The sequence below is a fragment of the Pyrus communis genome, chromosome 10, assembly GCF_041283825.1.
Source record: "Pyrus communis isolate YQ-2024b chromosome 10, ASM4128382v1, whole genome shotgun sequence".
Taxonomy (NCBI): Eukaryota; Viridiplantae; Streptophyta; class Magnoliopsida; order Rosales; family Rosaceae; genus Pyrus; species Pyrus communis.
Window position 1 is genome coordinate 8,084,665 of NC_142574.1, and position 23,437 is coordinate 8,108,101.

Sequence of the window (23,437 nt, forward strand, 5' to 3'; positions counted from 1 at the left end):
TATATAACAGATTGGTCTTACTGGAAACAAGCAATCCAGGTCGAACTCGATTCGCTTGCAAAACGTAAGATGTTTGGACCTATAGTTCCTACTCCACCATATGTGAAGCTCGTTGGCTATAAGTGGGTTTTCGTGAGGAAGTATAATGAGAAGAATGAAATAGTACGGTTCAAAGCTTACCTCGTATTGTAAGGCCTCTCTTAGCACCTTGGGATTGATTACGAGGAGACGTATTCCCCCGTAATGGATGTTATAACGTTGCACTACCTAATTAGTTGGTAGTTTCCGAAAAACTGAATATGCAGCTTATGGACGTGGTAACCGCGTATCTCGATGGCGATCTAGATATGGAAATCTACATGAAAGTTCAGAAGGACTTCAATTGACTGGTTCAAATAGTTCTAGACCATGGAACACTCTTTCTATTAGATTGAAGAGATCATTTTAAGGATTGAAACAATCTGGGTGGATGTGGTATAATCGTCTGAGTGAATATTTGACAAGTCAGGGTTATGTGAACAACGAATTATGCATATTCGTGTTCATAAAGAAGTCACATTCTGGATTTGCAATCGTTGCAATTTATGTCGATGACATGAACCTCATCAGAACTCCCATAAAGCTTGAGGAAATTGTCGCTCACTTGAAATCAGAATTTGAGATGAAAGATCTTAAGAAAACTCGATATTGCCTAGGCCTTGAGATCGAGCATTGTTCGGATGGAATCCTAGTAAATCAATCAAACTACACCCAAAATGTGTTGTGATGTTTTAATGAGGATAAAACGAAGCCTTCGAGTACACATATGGTCTTTTGGATTCTAGATGCTAAACGAGATCTCTTCCATCCAAAGAAGGATGAGGAAGAGATTTTGGAACCCGAAGTTCCATACCAAAGTGCAATTGGGGCTTTATTATACTTGGGTCAATGCATTAGACCCGACATCTCCTTCGCTATTAATTTTTTGGCTAGATACAGCAATGCACCCACACGCAGACACTGGAATGGTGTTAAAGACATTTTCTGCTACCTCAAGGGTATAACGGATTTGGGCTTGTTCTATACCAGCGAATCTTCAAGTGTTGCCACCTCCCTCGGTTCTCATATTGATTCTCGCCTTATTAGTTACGCAGATGTTGGATATTTGTCTGACCCACATAGGGTACATTCTCAAAAGAACTATGTCTTTACTGTTACCAAACAAACACTAGTTGCCACTTCTTCGAACCATGCTGAGATTCGCCTTACATGAAGCATCATGTGAGTACTTTTGGTTAAGAGCAGTCATGTAACATATTCGAAACACTAGTGGTTTTACTTCCGTCGTTGACCTTCCTACAACGATATTTAAAGACAATGCAACATGTATCAAGCAGGTAATGAAGGGATACATCAAGAGAGACAACACCAAGCACATAACGTCGAAGTTCTTTTATTCTCATCAGTAACAACAACATCAAAACATTGAAGTTAAGCAAATCTGTTCGTAGGACAACTTGGCCAATCTTTTCATCAAGTCATTGCCTAAGTCTACTTTTCAGAAGCTCGTTCAAGGAATCGGTATGCGTAAATTATCTAAATTGAATCGCTTGTTGTTCTCTTATTTGGAAGTTATGTCTAACTCAGGGGGAGTATCCTGAAGCATACTCACTTGATCTTAATGTACTATTTTTCCTACCATTAGGAGCATTTTTCCCACTGGATTTTTACTACCTAATGAGTTTTGATGATCATACTCCGTTGAGTTCACTACTTTCGTCCTGTTTGACATTTGTTTTAGACATTATGCATACTTCTCACTTTTCTCCTTAGCCTATGGGTTTTTCTCCCGCCTTGGGTTTTACCATAGCGAGGTTTTGTGAGTTTTACTACCAATGCATACTTTCTTAAATTTGAGACTCACATTGGCCTTTTGTGTCACCGACTTCATCAACTGTTCTACCTTATCTGTTGAAGTTCTGATGCAGTCATATTTGGAATAGAAATGTGATTGTATAAATCCTAGTGTATCTAGGGATATCTTTTATATTCCTTTTAGTAGTCTAATTCCTATTAGAGTTGTAATCCTAAAAGGGTAAGGATTTTACCTATCTTACTACTATAAATAAAGGCATAATGGGGGTGATACAACACACACCTCACAATTAAATCTCTCTCTCTTCTCTCTCACTACCACCGGCCTCCCTCTCTCTATTCCTCTAGAATAGCTCAGTTAAATAGCCCTACAGTAGTAATGAGATAGTTAAGAAAATTTGCAATATTGTTATCCTTCAAATTAATACAAATTATTGTTCTAAGTCGGGAGATTTTACAATTAAGTCTGCCATGTGGATCCAAGAGAATAATCACTACCCCATTCTAGAAGAAGGGAAATTTTGATAACTAGCCACTTTTTGTACCACAAAATGAATTTTAGCCAACCTTTTACAATTATTACAAATATAACCAAATTTCCATGTGAAATTTCAAGAATACCCTTGAATTAAAACACTAATTACCCTCTTTCATCCCTTCCTTTCTCTTTAGCAGAAATGCCAACCAGAGAGACTCGAGACCACAAAATCAAGTGGAGGTGGACTCTCAATGTTAAAATTTTAACCTTGGGTCCCATACTGAATCATTATTAATAGAATGTGGAGGTTAAATATCCCTCCCAAGGTTAAAATTTTTACTTGGATGTTTATTCATGGAAGACTTGAAACTAAAGTTAGACTTGGTAAGTTTGTCGAGGATATTGATAACATGTGCCTCTTTGCAATAATGGTGATGAAACTCAAGCTCATCTTTTCTTCCAATGCAACTTTGCTAGATTAGCTTGGAATTTGTAAATGATAATTGATAAGTCCGCCCACATCATGAATAGTAACTTTGATTTGTTTCTGGATTGGATGGAAACCTTGTCGCATGTTGATAAAAGAGAGCTTAGTCAACTCAGTAGAGTGTTCATTCTTTAAACTGAACTTCGATGACTCGGTTAACCTTCATAAGGCGGCTGCTGGGTATGTGATTCGAAATCATGGTGGACAGGTCCTAGGTGCTGCCTCCTTCAATACAGACGGAGCTACTATTTCGGAGGTTGAGGCAAAGGCTTTGAAGGAAGGTTTGGCCTTTGCATCGAGGAAGGGTTGTTCTAAGCTTTTGGTGGAAGGGTGGTGCCTTGGAATTTGCTTACTACAGTGGAAGAAATTAGAAGACTTGCTCAAAAGTTTGATAACATTGGTTACACGGGAATCAATTTCTGTAATTCAATATACCCTTCCTTCGAGATCTCTTTTGAAGATGCAAAATCTATTTTGAGATGCAAACTTTGCGCCGGATGCTTTTACCATAAATGAGTTTGAGATTGTTTCGAATCACATTTGGAATCATGTAACCCCTTCTTTCGCTTTAGGGCTCTTAATTTCGATTGTATTGGTATAGGTTGTTCTTGAGGTTTCTCGTTTTAATGAAGTTCTTTCGTTATCAAAAAAATAAAAAATAGGGATAATTTGATATAGATCCAATTTTGTGAGCCATTACTATAATTAGTCCACTGCATTGAAATAGGTCCAATAATTGATATTCCACGTAAGCTTATTTATAATTTGTACCATATTTATCCCTTAGACTTATAAATTGTAGTAAATATTCAAAATTTCTTAATTATATGATTATTTGTGGTTTAACTAATCCCTTAATTGTAGGATTAGTTATAGCAATAAAATCTCAACCCCCAGTCTGTTTTATCCCTCCTTTTTTTTCCTTCTTCTAAACAATTCCCTTTGTTAGATCATGGAATCAATCATCTTCTTTCTTCTCTCATCTTTCATGGGTGATATTTTGTGTTCCTCCCTCCAAATTCCTTCATGACAATTTCAGTTTTTACATAGCTTTCACAATTTTTTTTACATATTCGTTCGGCAATACAGTATCAATTGCAAGCAATAATACAGTATCATGCATTTATATTTGCTCTATTATATTTTTGTGCGTATCATAAAGGTAAACTGAAACTTACACTATGTTTGGATGAGGAAAATAAACATGGAATTTTGGTAAAAGTCAGAATTTATAAATTGACAGGCACTAATTCTCTTGTTTGGATTCATAAATATAGAAATTTAGAATTTCCTCATGGAAAAAAAACTTGGAATTTGGGACCTCCAAATCCCAAGTTTAAATTCCATGTAAATACGTGTCATTTCTCAATTTCTATGATTGAGAGTTTAAAAATAACAAATTCCGTATTCAATTCCATTGTTCTTTTAGGTTAACCAAACAAGAAAATTTACAAATTCTAGAAAATAAAATCTCGTCATTTCAATTTCCGTCATTTTTAAATTCCTTAGTAATCTTAAATTTCTTCATCCAAACATAGTGTTAATATTTGTTCCTTTTTTTTGTTTAGTATTTGTTCCTTTAATGGAGGTATATTATATCATATTTCTATTCTAATGTTCTGCCATGAAGGTTCAGCATTTTTCTTCCTATACAATAGGTAGTTTATTTTTATTTTGTTGGTAAATTATATCTATTTTGTAGGTATAAAGCATTTTTCTTCCTATACAATAGGTAGTTTATTTTTGTTTTGCAGTAGATTACATATGTTTTGTTGGTATAAAGTATTTTTCTTCCTATACAATAGGTAGATACTAAATTATATCGGTTTTGTAGGTAAACATCATTAGGTGGTTACTAGATAATATTTTAGTTAGTATTTAAATATTCAAAATTAAAAACTGAATAAATGATACAAAAATTAAAGAATTTAAATATTTTTATCTAAAAGGACAAAATTGGTATAAAAATATGTAATTGGATAATTGGACTTAGTTAAAAAACTACCTATGTTTTTGGACTTAGATTGAAAAGCCCCTAAAAAATAATACAACCGCTTTCAGTACAATCAAAGAGGAAAGTATTTCTAGAAATAAAGAGTAAATACATCCCAAATATAAGTATCATAAATGGAGTGCCCAATACAAATAATGATATCAGTAACTGAATTCGCCTATCAAAAGATACGAGACCAAGATAGATATATCTATATATATATATATATATATATATATAAGAACGAGCAACTAATCTTATGTCCGGAAGATAGTCTTCAATCACCACTCTAAACCATCATGATTCTACTTCAACACACTAACAGATTTTTTTAACAAAATTTAACGAAATTGATGACCGTAATAATAGATTTAGATTAAATTGATGGTTCAATTTGAAAATAATAATAATAATAATAATCATCAGTAGTTTGAAACAAAAAGATAGAACTGAAAAGTTGGTAATACATTAAAAAACATTTGTGATAAAACCACCCTAAAAAAAGTATGAGTAAACTGTTATTTCACCCTTTGAATTATTACCCTAATTGAAATTAACCTCTTGAATTATTTTTTTGGTAAACTAACCCCCTAAATTATTTGAAATTAGCCAATTAACCTCTTGTTAGTAGATTTCATCCACTATTTCGTCAAATTTAAGGGCAAATTAGTCTTTCCATCATTAATTCTTACTTGTCAGCTATAACCACCAATAAATTTATGATATATGGACACAAAATAATGTGCAATGATAATATGAAATGGTCCTTGTGTAAATGTTTTGGTTTTTTTTTGTTTTATGATTATGCTATATGGTTTACACATTATTTTGTATTCATGTGTTATAATTTTATTAGTAGTTATTATTGACAAGTAAGAATTAATAAGACCATCTCCAATGGTTGGGCTAAAAGCCAAATTTTTTAGCCCGAAAAATTTAGCTTTTAGCTCAGAAACAGTTTTTCTGCTCCAACCGTTCTAGCCTAAAATTTTAGCCCGGAATTATTAAAGAATGAATTTAGGCTATTTTTTTTGTTAAATTAAATTTAAAAAAAAATAAATAAATATATAGACTATCGTAAATTAATTTTATGAACATTTTAATTTAAAAAAATTTAAATTCCGATAAATATTAGGTAGAGTTCACTCCGATTTCTGGGCTAAATTTTAGGGAGAATTTGGCATTAGTTTAGCATTTAGTATTTAGCCCAAAATTTTCCCTTAGGTTGGAGTGGGCTTGGGGGGGAATTTTGAATGGTAATTTAACTTTTAGCCCACCATTGAAGTTGGTCTAATAAATTGATTAATTTGCTCTTAAATTTGATGGGACGGTGGACAGTATCTAACGACAATAGGTTAATCGACGGAACGGTGGACGGATTCTACGGTAATAGGTTAATCGGCTGATTTTATATATATCGATCCTCGTGTGCCTTCCCCTTCCCTCTCTCTTTCTCTTTCATTTGAAATCCCCAAAATCCCAATTTCAGTCGATCCCCAATTTCCCTGATACCGATTTCCAATCCATCCCAATGGCGGCCTTATCCCCACGCGAAGAAAACGTCTACGTCGCCAAGCTCGCCGAGCAAGCCGAGCGCTACGAGGAGATGGTCGAGTTCATGGAGAAGGTCGTCTCCTCCCTCCCCGAAGGCGAGGAGCCCACCGTCGAAGAGCGCAACCTCCTCTCCGTCGCCTACAAGAACGTCATCGGCGCCCGCCGTGCCTCCTGGCGTATCGTCTCCTCCATCGAGCAGAAGGAGGAGAGCCGCGGCAACACCGACCACGTCGCCACCATCAAGGAGTACAGAGCTCGGATCGAGAACGAGCTCTCCAACATCTGCGGTGGGATCCTGAAGGTTCTCGAATCGAAGCTCGTTCCGTCTGCGAAAGTCGGAGAGTCCAAGGTGTTTTATCTGAAGATGAAAGGGGATTACCATAGGTATTTGGCTGAGTTCAAAACCGGGGATGAGCGTAAAGAGGCGGCTGAGAACACCCTCAATGCCTATAAGGCAGCGCAGGTTTGGATTTGTTTCGATGGAAAGTTTTTCATTGTGGGGACTTTTTGGATTTGGATATTGTTGTGGATCTGATGTGCATTGGAAAATGGTTGTTATTGGATTTCGAGATTTGGTGAATTTTCTTTAGGGATTTATGGATTTAGAAATGATCTGCAATGTTAGTGCTCCTGTATTTGCTTGTAGATGCATGCAGCCATTTGTTTGATTTGTACCTGTGAATGCATGGTTCGAATGTTCATCCTTTTTTTTGTTTGGGTGGACATTAGCAATTGAAAAATGGGTTCTTGAGGTTTGATTTAATTGATGATTTGATTACCGCTTGCGTGCCAGTGCAGGTTTGATTCAATTTCTGTTATGGTTGAGGAAAATCATTTCTGGAATCTTTGGATGTCCATGATTTGTCATTGATTATTTTTGTGTTAAATTGTTCTATATACAAAATTCAGTTCATATTTGGTAATGGTTTTTCGCTGTTAATCTGATCATGGTTCTTTTCATGATTACATGTAATATGCTTGCTGGCATATGTTCTTATATGATTACGTGCATGACATATTGGGAATGTGGAATATTTAGTGATAGTTTGAAATGGTATTAACGATGGCTGACTGTAGAAATCTGTTTCTTCCCGTTAATTTTGAATTACATAATTCTTGTTTGCAATTTGAGATATATGTTTCTGTGATATTCATGCTTTGAGGTTACTACATTTTTAATTGATTCTCTTCATTTGTTGATATGATATTTCCTGTGTTTGTTCTAATACTCTGTTCCCAGGATATTGCAACCTCTGAGTTGGCTCCAACTCATCCCATCCGTTTAGGATTGGCTTTGAACTTCTCTGTGTTTTACTACGAGATTCTAAATTCTCCTGACCGGGCTTGCAGCCTTGCAAAGCAGGTGAGGATATTTACTACGAAATGCCCATAATCCTACTTCTTAGTGATTTGTTTGACCCACTTGGTATATTTATATATCCCCCAATCAATTATGGTTGTATTAGATATTTGTAACAAAATGAAACTTGACCTTGTTCTTTCAAAAAAGTAAATATCTGGCACAAAGGAGAAGTCACAATCTTTCCTTCCCAGAGCTCAAAAGTTTGCCGCTCTATATTCTTGCACGCATGCAACAAACTCAGAAATCTATATCGTTTGGCTTCACATCTTTTATACTTGCAGACAAACTTGTGATGCTGAGTGAAATACAATATTAGGGTAAACTTTAAAGATTGACAATGTAATTTTGTAATTTAGTAAAAAATCTCTTAAGTTTAAGATCATATTCCGGTAGAAATAGGTTATTAAACTCATACCAGCATGCTTACAATTAGTTGGATTATGTTCTTAATGTTTGTTGTACAGTAAGTACTAAGTAATGTTTGAAATCTCATGCTCATGGATAGATAAAAGGATTTAGGACTGCTTGATTTTTATGCCATTTTTTTTTATTATTCATCTTTATTGCCTGCTAATTAGTGCATCAGAGTTATTATGCTTCTTTATTGACTTTTCATGTTCAACATTTTATCGATTATATATGTTTTTCTTGTGGAACTATTGGTTATATATTCTGTCCTGTATATTTAATTATTTATCATCATGGTCCCTAATTATTTTCTTGTTTTTGTCTCTGTTTCAACTAGGCTTTTGATGAAGCCATTGCAGAGCTGGATACACTGGGAGAGGATTCATACAAGGATAGCACTCTGATAATGCAACTTCTTCGTGATAATCTCACATTGTGGACTTCGGATATGCAGGTTCGTCCCTATCTATTAATCTGTCTACAACTATAGATGGATGCTTATGTACGTCATTTATTTATTTTTAATGGTGATTGTTTAGTAGTCATTTGGGTGCATGTGTTATAGGATGACGGAACAGATGAGATTAAAGAAGCATCCAAGCCTCAGGCTGAGCCACAGCAGTAAGATAATCGTCCTCCGATTCTTGATCTGTTGTCGCTTAATTCTTGGCGGTTTGTTATTCAAAATAAAACGGGGTATCTGAGTCGTTCTGTTTTGCATTTTCTAGCTTGTATAATTGTCGGATGGCAAAATCAACGTATTTTAGCTATAATTATTTACATGTTGAAGTGTAGTACAATTAGTCTTTACTCATGGAGTGTGGGGCCAAAAATTGATCAAGGCACAAGCTTGTGTATTGTTTGAATGTTCTTACAAATTTGAGTAATCCATGTGTTTGATATTTTGCTTTTGAAAGGTTGATTCGTTTAATCTTGGGATTCTCTCTTTAGTTCATCCTGTTTAGGTTAGTTGGTGATGTATGTACCTATTTTACTCGCGTGCCCGTCTTTGTCCCAATTACTTATATATCAAGTGGATGTGAGTTAGGCCAGTTGGATAGGTAAATTAGAGTAGTTTATCAGAATATTGCCATAATCCCTAGTATGACCATCTAAGTTATGGTGTGATATTAACAAATTCAAGTCAAACAATAATATGGTAAGTATACTGTATATTAATTCAGACTGGAATTCAAAAGTCAGCAACGATTGCTTGAGGCCGGAGTGTATGCATTATGCTTACACTCCGGCCTAAGTTAAAGGGATGGTCGTTGTTCCATCCATCCCGTGGAGCATTAAGTTCTGAGAAGAAAAACGGACCTGGAAATGTAATGGAATTGATTTGTGAGAGTTATCCTGGAACGTGATTTAGTGCCGTAAGTGGACCGAAATTCACATTTTCACTTCCAAATCCAACTGGAGGTTGGTTTTGATGGACCAAATAGAACCACTTGGATTGCTTTAATTTTGGGATCGAGCTGGTTCTTGTGAGGTGGAGAGGATGATAAAAATGGACAAGGACTGTAGTATTTTGATTTGAACTTCCATCTCCTAATCGTTATAAGAAATGAAAATTCAAATAAGAATAAATACATAAAATTCAAATGAACCCTTCTTTCTCTCGACCTCACCTTACCTAGATCACTCAGCCTCTCTAGGCACCTCCACCCAACTTTGAACCTCGGAACCCCGAAGCTCTCCTACTCCCCTATCTTGGTCGCCCAATTCGTGACTCCAACCATCCACATCACACGACAGTGTCCTCTACACCTATCTCTCTCTCTCTCTCTCTCTCTCTCTCTCTCTCTCGGTCACCGACGACCTCTCCTTAGAGCTCATCGTCGTCCTCCCTCTGGTTAGGATTCGCCTTGGTCACGCCTCCACCAACACGCAGATTTTGACCGTAAAGTCCCCAGATAGCGGCGATTTTGGCATTAACCTTTCGAACCCGTACCAGCGTAGCATTATCCCACTAGGGTAAATTACTCTCTATCTTTTTGGGGTGGACAGGTGTCGAGAATATAAGAGATGGAACATGAACAGAACACTATTTTTTAGGACAGTAAATTCGCAACGCACTTATAAGTTCTTCACTGTGGTTGAAATCCCTTCAAGTAAGTGAATGATGGAACGTATTCGGAGATTTGTGCCCCTAATCTGGCGTCGCTTATTTATGAAGGTGTGGGTCAGTATAAAGGAGACATTGTTTTGAAGCATGTACCCTCTTTAGTTAATTTGTCTATGTCAGTAGTATACGATTATCTAGATCAAGGTTTTGGATTGGTTCGGAGTTATTTTCCACAGCTACTCACTCTCAATCTGCACTTGAATCTGGATGAGGTTAGAAAAGTAGATCAACCAAAGAGTTTGCCCTATACTGTTGCATGAAGCATCTGTCAGCTTTTACTTCAACTGATGCCCCTCTTGCCAATCTTTCAACTCTACATATATATAGTGATGAAAAGTAAGCAACTATACGATCGAGTTTTAAATACTAGGTGTGTAGGGACTGAGAGTTACTTACGAGGATGGATGTTGTTGTGGACAACTTTTTTCCTCCAAAAGTGGAAAATCAACAGCTTGCCCACATCCACTTTTCCACTTCTATCTTCTGCATGTTGAAATCAAATAAACATCTATAAATAAATCTGAAATAGATATGTACCAGATTAAGCAAGCACAATTTGACTTGCCATGGTTTTGTCTTGATGATAAGAAAGCAGTTAGATTTTGTCAAGGTTATAGTCATGAATAGATGTAATCGCTGTCCACCTTTATTTTTCTGTTTTATGAACATCTATTGATAATTTTCATAAGAAATAAGAATTCTGACAGATTTAGTCAAGGTTATAATAATGAAGAGATAATGGCTTACCCATGCATAACCGCTCATAACAAATTGATTGGAGACTCCATCTCTTAGCATGTCTTCAGTTAATAGCACCGCATACGAGTCAACAACCTGAGTTGCATTAGTTAATAAATCTGAAATCTTGTTATTAGCACAGTGACTATGATTTTTTGACAAAGCGAAAGAACAGCAAGGAGAAGATGAAATTGAACAAATTTCAATCACAGAGATGGGTAATTCCACCAGCTATGCTTCAAATTTTCCTCCCTGTCATGGTTAGTCAATGGTGACTTTCCCCTGGGACCAAATTGGGAAGGTGATTTTGATGGTTTACTTTTCATTCAGATTGTGGTTAATCTTTCCCTCCTATAAATTCTGCTTTATTTAAAGACTTTCATTATTATCTTCTTGTTGTGTTTGCTTTTTATTCATTGACGAATATTAAGAAGTCATACAAGTCAGGAATTCGAGTTGCCGGAACAGACTAGCCGACTATACAGTGTGTTCTGCTTTCAATTTTATTGACTTTGCTCTCCTTTCTCTCTATGTTTTCTTTAGTTAAATGCAGGATCGGGGAGGGCATTACAGTTTCATTGCTACAAAATTGTATGGCTACCTCTGTCTCATGTTATCTCAATTATGTATTGTATTAATATAGAGAAAATGGTTTGGATTCTATTACTAATTTATTTGAATAATATTATTCGTCTAGATAGTTTTGTTATGCACAAAGTTGAAACACCTATCAAATAGAAATTTGTGAGAAAGGAAAACAACTAACGCAACACATCTTCTGTGATAGGAGATGAAAAGTGTTGAAACTTACCCTGTTTGAGCTGCATCGGTCCAGTAGCCTTCAATAAGCCTTTGTTCTTCCAAACTCAGCTTTGACAAAACATTTCTATTTCTGAATGACAGTATTTCTTGATACTCCTTCTCAATGCATTTTTCAGGGACACACAAAGGGGCATGTTCTGCACGGTTCTCCTTATCAAGGCCTTGTTCAGGGGCACATTGAGAGGCATGTTCAGCATGGTTCTCCTTACCAATTTGCTTTTCAAGGTCACATAAAGAGGCATCTGCGAGGAGATTAAAGTTGTCAATATCCGAGGGCAAAAGCATACAATCTGGACATCTCCAATACCCATTATGCTTCATCGATGAATTCAGACCACAACATGCATTATTATACCAATGCTGACATTCGTCATACTGGATCATAGGCTCACTCTTATCATTGGTTGCTCCACAGCTACATTCAACCACCCATCCTCTCCCACCCTCCGCCATATAGCTATCACTGTTTTTTATTCCACTAATTCTCACCCACCCTCTTCCCTTCAAATCTTCTCAAATTTCAACTCTCCTAAAGGTAGGCGCCACATGATATATTTTGCTGACTTTGTCTCAAGTAAACCCTTTTACAATGGAATCCGGTGGATATAAAATAACAGGTATATCAATCATACCTTTCATATCACGGCCATCAATATCTTTCACTGAGAACTCCATAGCCATACCATCACGAGGAAAATTTTTGAAGGGATAGTCTTTTATAAACACTATGCTGTTTAAGATGTTTCGTTGTGGAAGCCTCCCTCCATCAGTATTTTTGTATATATTGTCCATAAGTGATCGTTGGCTACATGTTTTTTGCTCTGTCTATCTTGAAGAAGACGACTCGCAGAGCATTAGCCTAAGAAGATTTTTCAATTGTTTAACATGAGATCGGGTATCCAAATTCTATTACCATTTCATAATTCCCACTCTCATGTTAAAGAATTGAAAGATCTTCTTAGGCTAATGCTCTGCGAGTCGTCTTCTTCAAGACGGAGCAAAAAACATGTAGCCAACGATCACTTATGGACGATATATACAAAAATACTGATGGAGGGAGGTTTCCAAACACGAAACATCTTAAGCAGCAAAGTGTTTATAAAAGACTATCCCTTCAACAATTTTCCTTGTGATGGTATGGTTGTGGAGTTCTCAATGAAAGATATTGATGGCCGTGATATGAAGGGTATGATTGATATACCTGTTATTTTATATCCATCGTATTCCATAGTAAACGGGGAAGAGGGTGGGTGAGAATAGAAAATAATGAAAGCTATATGGCGGAGGGTGGAAGAGGATGGGTGGTTGAATGTAGTTGTGGAGCAACCAATGATGATGGTGAGCCTATGATCCAATGTGATGAATGCAGCATTGGTATCATAATGCATGTTGTGGTCTAAATTCATTGACGAAGCATAATGGGTATTGGAGAGGTCTAGATTGTATGCTTTTGCCCTCGGATATTGACAACTTTAATCTCCTACTGGGAATGCCTCAGGCGCACATTGGTCGCCTAGGCGAGTTTCCACCCACTCCTAGAAAACAGAGGCAAAATTGCTGCCGCCTAGGTGCGCCTCGAGACGAGTTTTTTAAAACACTGATCAAAATCAAAATGAAAACATCAATACTTAACTATAATATGGAAGAGCAAAAAAATAAAATAAACATCAGTCCAGAAATTCAATAATTTGGTAGCAAAAAAAAAATCAATCCCCAATATAAACATCAATCAATTTACAGGTTGAATTAAAAAGGAACAAAATCAAGGCCGTTGAATACAGCCTACAATTTATGTTTGACAAGAAGCTAGAGAGAGGCTCATTATCTTCTACTGTGTTGGCTGTATCTCAACAGGATAAATTAAAGTCATACTTCTACTCTCAAATTTGACGGTGGTTACATATCCGAGTAACGGTTGGTAATGGAAATCCCACCCACCATGAATATCAGATAAAATAACTATACAAGTAAAAGAAAAATGAAAATATAGACAAACTGAAACATACTCCAGCATATCTGCGTTAGTTGGCAATAGCAGTGTGCTGATTACCTGCCCCGTAGTTACGGACAAGCTTAACCATAGCTCCCCTTCTCTTTTATCAACTCTGTTAACGCTTATAGCATAGCTGCGCATCAGGTTGCTAAGTTTCTGGCCCTCCGAACTACAAAGACTACCTTCACCACTCTGTGAGCTCACTTAGTGGCAAGCAAACAGTATCAAATTAGTGATCGACCTCTATCTCAGTCTCCTCTGGGTTTTTATTTCGTTCAGTCATTTTCACAAAACATCACAATGGCGGCACAAGACTATGCAGTCACAATCCTAAACTCTAAACCCTTATTAAGTCTAATTTAAGTATGCATTACTGACAATTTTGAAGTTGCCAGTCTTTTCCATTAGTTGAAATTATACACAAGACTCGAAGAAAACAATATCCACCAATCCACCAATACAACTAGAACAGTAAAGCAATAGAAACAAACTTAAACATTTACACACCTGATGAGCTGCAGTAATTCCAAGAAGGATCAGTTTCGGATTGACCTTCCAAAACTGTGCAGGTCGTCATGTAGAGGGGAACTCGTCTTACACCTAGATTGTTCTTGTGTAAAATTTGCAGGTCGACACACCATCATGTATTTCATTGCAAAGATCTAAGAATCTCTCAGTATTTTCGTAAAACGACCCTTCAAAGGCTAATGGTAAATCTTCGATCAAAGCTCTGAAGCTGCAATTGCTGAAATCGAGACAGACAGAACTTTCATGAGGAAGGAAGATTATAGAAATTATCAAAATTCAAAAAATTGTAAAGAGAGCTGACTTGTTGGCCATACAAGTTCTTAAAATATTCAAACACGCACACTAATTACCTTGGGCTGAGGCTGAGGATCATCCAAGAATGTCATAATGCTGTCGCCCACCTCAGGTTGTTCCATGATACTGAAATTTCACAAAAACCGAAAAGATTAAGGGTTCGAACCCATAATGAAATTAAAATTTGAACCCATTGCACAACATTATGTGCACTGATCTATTTGCCAAACAAACCAGAAAGAAAATGCAATTTGTTGTAAAATCGATTTTACACACAGTGTAATGGAATAAATGAAACAAAACACAATATTTACGAGGTTCCTCTACACTCAGTGTGACTAGAGTACGTCATCAGGACAAGGTGCTTTCATTTATAATTTAGAATAATAAGAGTACAAAGATAACTCTCTCTATTGTCTCATCTCTTCTTCCTCTCTTTTTCCTCTCTTTTATGTTGTTCTTCTCTTTGGACATCCTTATATAGGCAAATGAATAGGCAAGATATTAAATCAATACCTACCACACTCACTTAATGCCTTTACATACTACACTCATTAAGTCTTCACCTACAACACCAACTACATAGTGGACATCCATACTTAACATACATTTTTACAACACTCCCTTGGATGGCCATATGTCAATATTGGTTGCCTTTTTAAAATCTTGATCTGTTTTGGATGCTCATCCTGATAAGTATTTCCTCCTAATTTCAAAAATTATTTAGGCTAATGCGTATCGATGCTATATTTGAACTTATGTGGGCTCATCATTGATCATTCTGCTTCAGTCTCTTGCATAGCATAAGTGGTGTGCAACCTTTGCCTTTGAATGATCCTTCAAAACATCGCTTCTCAGCGACTTATCCATACTTGGCAACTTCAGTGTAAAGAGTCAACATCATATCAACTATTATGAGGTATTTGCTTAGGAAATCTGAGACAAAACAACAGTTGAAGATGACTACTTTAGAGTAATGCAAGGTAAGCAATCAGGGAAGGGGTTGCAGGCAATCAGTTCCAAATTGGAAGTTTGATTTCAAGTTCTAACTGATTTCTCTATTTCTTCTTATCTTGCATGTAAGCGCAATGACAAAGGAAAAGACAAGCAATAAGCATGATTTAAGATACTTTTACTTTTGACCCTAACGATATGAAAATAGTAGAATGTTTTCATACTGATACAAAACTTCTCGATCAAAAATATTTTCTTGCTGAGGAAATGAGTTGAGCATTTTGAGTAACTTGGTTGAATAGGTATTCTCAGAGAGGAAGAAGACTGAGAATTTCAAGATGCTTCGTTGAAAATTCACTCTCGGAGAGGAGGAAAAGTTAGGCATTCTTGCAGGTCTGCCTTGCCATAGATGACGGAGGTCGACATATATAGGGATTTAAGCAAGTAGTCATGTTTTTCCTTTACTCTTATCGGCAATTATGGTGTAATTGGAACTGCAAAATTCATGCATTGCAACATTGTTAGAGATCTTTGAAAAAGTTGCCTGTGATATCCGAAAAGTGGAGACTGCGTCTAAAAAGTGCCAACGAACTTTATTCAGGAAAATCTGGCTTTTAAAATTTGGAAAGCGGTGCCTCTTTGATTTTTAAACAAGTGGCCATGTTGCCTCTTCTTTTATAAAGGCATCAATTGTGTTCAAAAGCACGCTCAGAAAGTTGCTTCCTGTAGAAATTTCCCCTTTTTGCACTTTTGAAATTTCAATTTATCTGACCTCATTTTCCATTATCATTTATGAAAATGGCTAACCTATCTGATCGTCGATTTAATTTGAATGTTGTGGGAGATGTAGACATGTCTCCTTAAGACAATATATGGCAACCATCCTTCTTATCCTGTAATGGTCCTCTTATGGTTGGGGCCTCTGTGATGAAAAATGACATAAACGCTGCAGTGGTAGCTAGGAATCTTCTCACTCCTAAGGATAACAGGATACTTTCAAGACAGTCCGATGAATTGACTGTTTAAGACTCTCTAGCTTTCAGTGTTCAGTGTGCGAGCTTTGTTTCCAATATGGGCCAACGTCTACTTGCTCGAACTCACCAAGTTGACTCATTAATGATGAGGTGGTAAGTCTTAGATAGGAGGTTAGAGGGCTCAAGCACAAGAATGAAGAGTTGCACATGCTTGCAAATAATTACTTAAAGAACATGAAAAGAAAGCTTGACCAGCTGCAGGAATCTAAAAGTCGGATTCAAAGTGATCATTAGATGTTTGTGGCTTTATTCCAAAGGCACCAATTGCCTTTGCCGTCTGGAGTTTTACTAATTATTGAGACTCCATACAATCAACCTCCAGTGCCTCTTCTTTCTGGAGTTTTGCTCAGTACTGAGGCGTCACATGATCAACCTCCAGTGCCTGCCAAGCACATGAAGCTTCACATGATTTGTCTCCAGTGCCTTCTCCTTCTAGGGTTCTACCAAATAATGTATGTATAAAAATTTCCTTCCTTATGCCTGAAAACTTATATTCCAGCTTGTTAGATATAGAAACCCATGGAAACTTCTGGTTCCATAATCAATAAATAAATAAGGAAACGATGAAATATTCTAGTTACAAGAATATAAATCAATGAACCTATGAAATATTCTAGTTCCAAGAATATAAATCAATGAACCTCTTAACGGATAAGAATAGTGTCATGCTAAATCCAATAAAGCATATACTTCACTAAGATGTGGTACTTTTGGACCAAATATCAAATTATGTTTTCCCTCACGAAGATAAATGATCCTTAGTGTCTAAATATTGGTTAATCATTTGAGTATTCAACTCATAATCTTCAATTCATATGGTTCTTTAATATCATAAACGTCATGGATAAGATAATCTAATATTATCAACTATTGCAAGAGATTTAGTATGTTGCAACAATATCATAATGATAGTACTCACTAAGGCAATTTATACCATCCACTGGTATTGAGTACATAATTTGTGTTTTACCCTTCTAGGGCTTACTTCAAGCAACTTGAATCATTCATGGATTTTCTACACTTCATGACACATTCTCCTTTTAGAACTTATACGGAGCAATTTGCTCCCATGTATACTTGAGTGATTTACTTATGGAGATATGATGTGGGCATCTCATAACCCTTCGTATATAATTCTTCATTCATATGAACTCATTTACAGGAGTATAATTTCAGGTTTCATTTAGTAACCTTGTGTCATATCATGTGGGTGTATTTCTCTGTATTACAAATGCTCATATGTAACCTCCTTGGTTCAACATCTTTTGGCTATTTGTATTATATATAAATATATAGGTCCATTTTTCCACATTCTTACAAAATTGTAATAAAATTGCCTTTCTCCGTTTTTGGCCAATGATTTTTCCTTTCGTCGACGAAAAAAGAACGGGACTCAATATCAACACAGCTCATTGATGAATTTAGTAGCTACTTGTAAAAACCAAAATTACCATTGGTTATCATCAATCCGTGATCCCATATTCTTATGTGCATGCGCATGCATAAAAGTTTTTCATTTATTTGGATATTCATTGCTTCTTCAAGGGCATTACATTATCACTTCCAAGATAATCATAGTTTAGAGAATGTGGATCATAACCTTCTCTTGAGCGTTATAAAGCTTGGATTTTAATCTCCACTTTCGGGAATTGAGTCATTGGAACCTATACATCTATTATGCTTGATGCATGAGACATCAAAATTCCTATGTCCACGGATTGTCCTTTCTGGGATGTATATCCATGCAACGACTGTCATGCTTCTAGCATGCAAAAGTTATGCTTCGGGAATGCAATAGTTTAGTAGTGCCATATTCTTCTTCTTTTGAAGGACTGAATCTTTTGAGTCCGAGGGTTTGCCATGTTTCAGGCGTGCAACAGATAAATCATTTGCTGCTATATTATTCTGTCCAACAGGGACATCAATTCTTGTAGGCACATTTGCAGCTAGTATATGTGATTTTACCACTTTCGTTGCATCATTAAATGCATCGGGCATTTAATTGGCAATACTTTGAAGAAGAACAATTATTCTCACTTCATTTTCAAATTGATTGCTTTCTAAATCAAAATAAGACAAAATGGGTACATGCCACAACAATTCTCGTCATTCTTTTGGAATGGCCTTTTCTCCCCCTAACGGTGGGAAAATTGTCTTATCAAAATGACTGTTCGCAAACCGTGCGGTAAACATATCCCCAGTCAAGAGTTCCAAATATTGAATGATAGATGGTGAATAAATCCAACATAAATTTCCAATCTGCGATGATGCCTCATTTTAGTACGTTGTGGCAGTGCAATAGGTATATAGACAACACAACCAAAAACTTGTAAATGTGTAATCTTTAGCTGGTGCCCAAACACGAGTTGTATTGAGAAGTATTGATGGTTGGCAACAGGTCTCAACCGAACTAATAATGCATCATGTAAAATGGTATGTCCCCATGTAGAAAACTGGCAATTTGTTTTCATGAGCAGAGTGTGTGTAATCAATTTCATCTACTTAATAAATGCTTCTACTAAACCATTTTGAGTATGGACATGAGGAACATGGTGTTCAACATTAATGCCCAGTGACATGCAATAATCATAAAAAACTTTGAGATGTAAACTCTCCAACAAATATACATGGATTATATCATCATTTACATGAATCAAGGAACTTCCCGTCCTTATTTAATAGTTTGTGAACTGAGACTCTTATGGTCTTTATTACAATTAAGTTATGGCACTACGACACTTCAAACTTACGATACTCTCAAGGAACTTCATGTCCGATCTTGAGGATGAAGGGACTTCATGCCCAATCTTTTTGTATAATGAAGATCAAGGAAATTCAGGTCCAATCTTTTTACATGATGGAACTTCGGGTCCAATCATTTTATATGATAAAGATCGAGAAACTGCAGGTTCTAATCTAATCAAGGAACTTCGGGTCCTGTATATACTCATCATAACAAAAAGAGGTACAATAAGTAAATTAAAGTAATAGGTGGTAATTCCAACCATGGTAAATAAATTGCCTTTAAGTAAATAAAGCTTGTGACAAGTGCTTTAATTCAGCACCATTCACATAAATAAATCAAAACTTAAAGCAAAGGCGATAATTCCACCCACTGTAAATAAATTGCTTTTAAATAAATGGAACTTGTGAAAGGGCTTTAAAACAGCACCATTCACATAAATAAAGCAATAATAGAAAAGGGTGATGATTAAGTTTCCATCTTTTCTTTTTTTCTTTTCCTTTTCTTTGTATATGTTACTTTCTTTTGTTTCATCCTTTTTATTTTATTTTATTTTTAGAACTCTTAAGTCTTTTTAGTTACCCAAGAAGTGACAGTAACAATAAGTCTCAATTTGTGTTCCTCCTCTGGTCAGTTTCAAAAGAGTCGAAATGGTTCCCATAAGTTTTGGAGTCAAGAGTAGTGCCTGCAACTTATAAGAAGATCAAATCGTTATATTTAGATCAAATTTTAATATGATATGGATAAGAGGATACTGAACAACTTTCGTGAAGAAACGGTTTCGATCTGAGCTACTGAAAAATGAGTTTTGGTACTCATAAGATGGCTGTCCAGTTTTCTGCGGAATTAGAAACTGGGTAGGTGTTTCAAACATCTGCAACGATCTCACCGTTAGAATTTTCTGAAAATTTGATATGTTATAGGTACTGGACGGACGAACAACTTTCAAGAAGAAAGAAAGTATTTCAATCTAAGGTCAGCATGCGGAGTTTAGAGGCTATTTACATGGCTGTCAGATTTTCTACGAATTTTGAATCTGTACCATTTTGCTTTTGCAAAGGATGATATACAGTCATACAACAAGATATATAGTCGCTTCAAGAAAATCAGTAGTACAGAGATTTGAAGATGAAATGAAAAGATTTTCTTATCTGTGAGATTCCAACTGACAAATGTGAGAAGTAAGTAGTGCTTCATCGGATTTATGGCGTTGTGCTTTCTACTAACACAAGAGCTTCTCGTGCTGATAATGTGTTGTAAAATTGGCAATATGTGTGCAGTGGAATAAATGAAACAAGACACAATATTTACAAGGTTCCTCTACAATCAGTGTGACTGGTGTACGTCATCGGGGCAACAGTGGTGCTTTCATTTATAATTTGAAATAATAGGAGTACAAATATAACTATCTCTATTCTCTCATCTCTTCTTCCTCTCTTTTATGTTGTTCTTCTCTTCTTACACTTTGGCCTTCCTTATATAGGCAAATAAATAGGCAAGATTTTAAATAAATACCTACCACACTCACTTAATGCCTTTACCTACTACACCATTAAGGCTTCACCTACTACATCCACTACATAGTGGATATGCATATTTACCATGCATTTTTACAACACAATTAGCTGAATTTAAAGGTACAAATTTTTCATCTAAATGAGACAACCCTATTGATTTCTCGAAAAAGACAATAAACAATCCAATAGAAAAAGAAAAGTATTGAAGTGGAAGAATAAATGTATACCAAAAACTATTTCCCGAGTAATTAATGTTAGGCCTCTAGTTTGGACTATCACTTATATCATAAGGTGTTGATGAAGTGATAGGAGCATATTCATGCGACTTAAATGGCTTGTTCTCGTACATTTACGTTATGTTTCTTTAGTTATTTTAGTTCTTTATGCTTCTTTTGTGTGTTTTCAGGTTCTAAGGGCTTAGGGAGCAAGAAAGTGCATTTTGAGGCCATTTGGAGCATTTTTGGGCATGGATTGGATAGCTTATCCATGGAGCCAAAGTTTGGACGAATTTGAAGGCCTTATTTTCACTTTGGACATAAAACAAAGGGCCTAGCCCATTCTCTCTTATTCTATCCCTTATAGCCATGCAAAGAACCATCCATTCCATCAAAAACAATCCATCAATTCACATGCAAAACCACCATTAACATACATGCACCCAAACAAAGCCAACCTAGCTAACCCTACATGCATTATTTATTAGCATCTTTACAAGACATTATCATTGCATAACATTCCACTTCCACCTCTTTCCAACCTAATTCACATGCATATCAACCCTACATACATTAATTAGTCATTCTTTTCATATTACACTCAAATGCATTCACATGCATTTCAAGAAGCAAAACAACATTGTGCCGTGAGCTTCCCTTGCATTTTCAGCTTTCCTCCTTGCATTCACATGCATAACCAACCTAGTGTCACTCCCATTCATTCCCTTTAATTATTTAGCCATTATCATACATTTATTCTCCCATAAACAACCCAACAATGCCGTGAGTTCCCACTCCCATTTCCAACTTTCCATAACTTTTCCTAGTTGTTTTATTACATACATTCCCCCTTCATTATTCCAAACACATGCACCCATAATCATTCATCCCCTCCTAGCTGCAATATTCCCTCTTTTGTTCCCCCATTTCACCTATAAATAAGCATCCAACACTCCTCAAAATTCATTCACTCTTCCATACACATTTTCAGTTACAAACACTTCCATTTTCTGTGCAGTTTTTCTCCTTCATTGCAGCCACTATCCAACCACTTCCCATCCCTCCAAAACACTTCACATAATCCCCAAAGCTCACCTTAGACCTTGTGCTACAACAACGAGGAAGAAAAGAGTGCTTAAACGTTCATACAATTCAAGTTTGAGTTGTTGGAATGTTTAGGTGTTTCTTTGATTTCAAAGTTTAAATTTAATTCTCTTTGTTTTGTACGTATGAGAAGGGAAGAGAAGAGTGCCTAAACGTTCATACAATTCACGTTTGAGTTGTTGGAATGTTTAGGTGTTTCTTTGATTTCAAAGTTATGAGGAACTAAACCCCCTTTAGCTAGGGGGTGATTCGAAACTATGTTTATATTTGCATTTTGAATTGATTACGTTTGGTTGGAATTTCATAAGTTGTGGATTCAATTCGTTTAACTGTTTGATTGATAACTTATTTATGTATGTTCATTGAGATTGCAAGCTTAATTTTCATGCATAAATATGACGCTAGAATATAAGTGAATTTCACCTAATCGTTATGAACTTATATTCACAAGTAGTAGAGGTTGCTTATAAACAATCGCGTTAAACGAATTCTTGGCATAAGTTTCATGCGTTTTCCATAGTAACGAATGCCTCGTCGATGTTTATGATTTCCGTTGAACTTAATGATCTTGGTTAAATGTCTCTATCATGCGTATTCCATAGTTAGGGACTTTGATTAAGAATAATTTGGTTGTAATGCGTATTCCATTCAATCCAACGAATTTAGGGAAATCTGAAAGTTAATCTAAGCGGATCTAATTAACTTGGAGCATTGAGTTTCACAACTTATCGAAAGACCAACTGAGAATCAATTTTGTTTGCAAGTGTAACATGTGTGGAGAAGAACCCCTTGGCTATTCCATCATCCATATTTTTATCACATTCATATTTACATTTTGCCTTTAATTATATTCTGTCTTTTTAATTTAATATCGTCCAACCACAATTCCCCCCCTATTTTGTTAAGTCTTAATCATTCGTATTTGTTTTATTTTTGTATCTTTAAGCTTTTGGAGTCATAAACAATTGCAAATTCATCTAAATCAAGTTCTAGCTTCTATTTGAGTCAATTTGATTGTTTTAGACAATTTGAGTTTTTCAAAGCCATTCTGAGTCATAGTAGTCTTGTTAAGAGTATTTTAATTTAGTTTTTATGTTTTTAAGTCAATTTAGAAGGTTTTAGCAAGCCCTCCTAATCCCCGGTCTAGAACGATCCCTCACTTATCCATTCTACTACAATTGTCAAACGAGGGTTTAATTTGAGTGTCAAGTAATTCTCGCATCAAATTTT

At 35.9% G+C, this 23,437-nt stretch overlaps 2 protein-coding genes across 4 annotated transcripts; one reads left to right on the plus strand and one right to left on the minus strand.

Annotated features, from left to right (window-relative positions):
- The first annotated feature begins 6,109 nt into the window (after window positions 1-6,109).
- Window positions 6,110-9,053, plus strand: LOC137727769 (14-3-3-like protein 16R). Its single transcript, XM_068466585.2, has 4 exons — window positions 6,110-6,829; window positions 7,607-7,729; window positions 8,475-8,591; window positions 8,703-9,053. Exons 1-4 carry the CDS (start codon window positions 6,344-6,346, stop codon window positions 8,760-8,762), a joined length of 786 nt encoding a protein of 261 aa, XP_068322686.2. The 5' UTR covers window positions 6,110-6,343; the 3' UTR covers window positions 8,763-9,053.
- A 589-nt stretch (window positions 9,054-9,642) lies between these two features.
- LOC137727770 (uncharacterized) lies at window positions 9,643-15,089 on the minus strand. 3 transcript variants are annotated; one of them, XR_015952254.1, is made up of 6 exons: window positions 14,697-15,089; window positions 14,326-14,563; window positions 11,815-13,422; window positions 11,013-11,099; window positions 10,662-10,748; window positions 9,643-10,578 (listed from the first exon to the last, which is right to left on the minus strand). XR_015952254.1 is itself a non-coding variant. In XM_088677707.1 (6 exons), exons 3-6 carry the CDS (start codon window positions 12,276-12,278, stop codon window positions 10,541-10,543), a joined length of 642 nt encoding a protein of 213 aa, XP_088533833.1. In that variant the 5' UTR covers window positions 12,279-13,422; window positions 14,326-14,563; window positions 14,697-15,089; the 3' UTR covers window positions 9,643-10,540. The 3 variants fall into 3 exon arrangements, 1 of the variants encoding a protein (XP_088533833.1); XR_015952255.1 differs by having other exon boundaries at window positions 11,013-11,122; XM_088677707.1 differs by having other exon boundaries at window positions 11,013-11,065.
- Window positions 15,090-23,437: the final 8,348 nt, after the last annotated feature.

Bases quoted from the DNA above. Each gene is read 5' to 3' on its own strand.
- LOC137727770 (XM_088677707.1), bottom strand. From the start codon at position 12,278: ATGGCGGAGGGTGGGAGAGGATGGGTGGTTGAATGTAGCTGTGGAGCA. The intron at 10,749-11,012 runs GTAAGCCATTAT...TTCAACATGCAG, and splicing joins TTATGAGCGGTTATGCATGG to AAGATAGAAGTGGAAAAGTG. The intron at 10,579-10,661 runs GTAAGTAACTCT...ATATATATGTAG, and splicing joins CCACAACAACATCCATCCTC to AGTTGAAAGATTGGCAAGAG.
- LOC137727769 (XM_068466585.2), top strand. From the start codon at position 6,344: ATGGCGGCCTTATCCCCACGCGAAGAAAACGTCTACGTCGCCAAGCTC. The intron at 6,830-7,606 runs GTTTGGATTTGT...CTCTGTTCCCAG, and splicing joins ATGCCTATAAGGCAGCGCAG to GATATTGCAACCTCTGAGTT. The intron at 8,592-8,702 runs GTTCGTCCCTAT...CATGTGTTATAG, and splicing joins TGTGGACTTCGGATATGCAG to GATGACGGAACAGATGAGAT.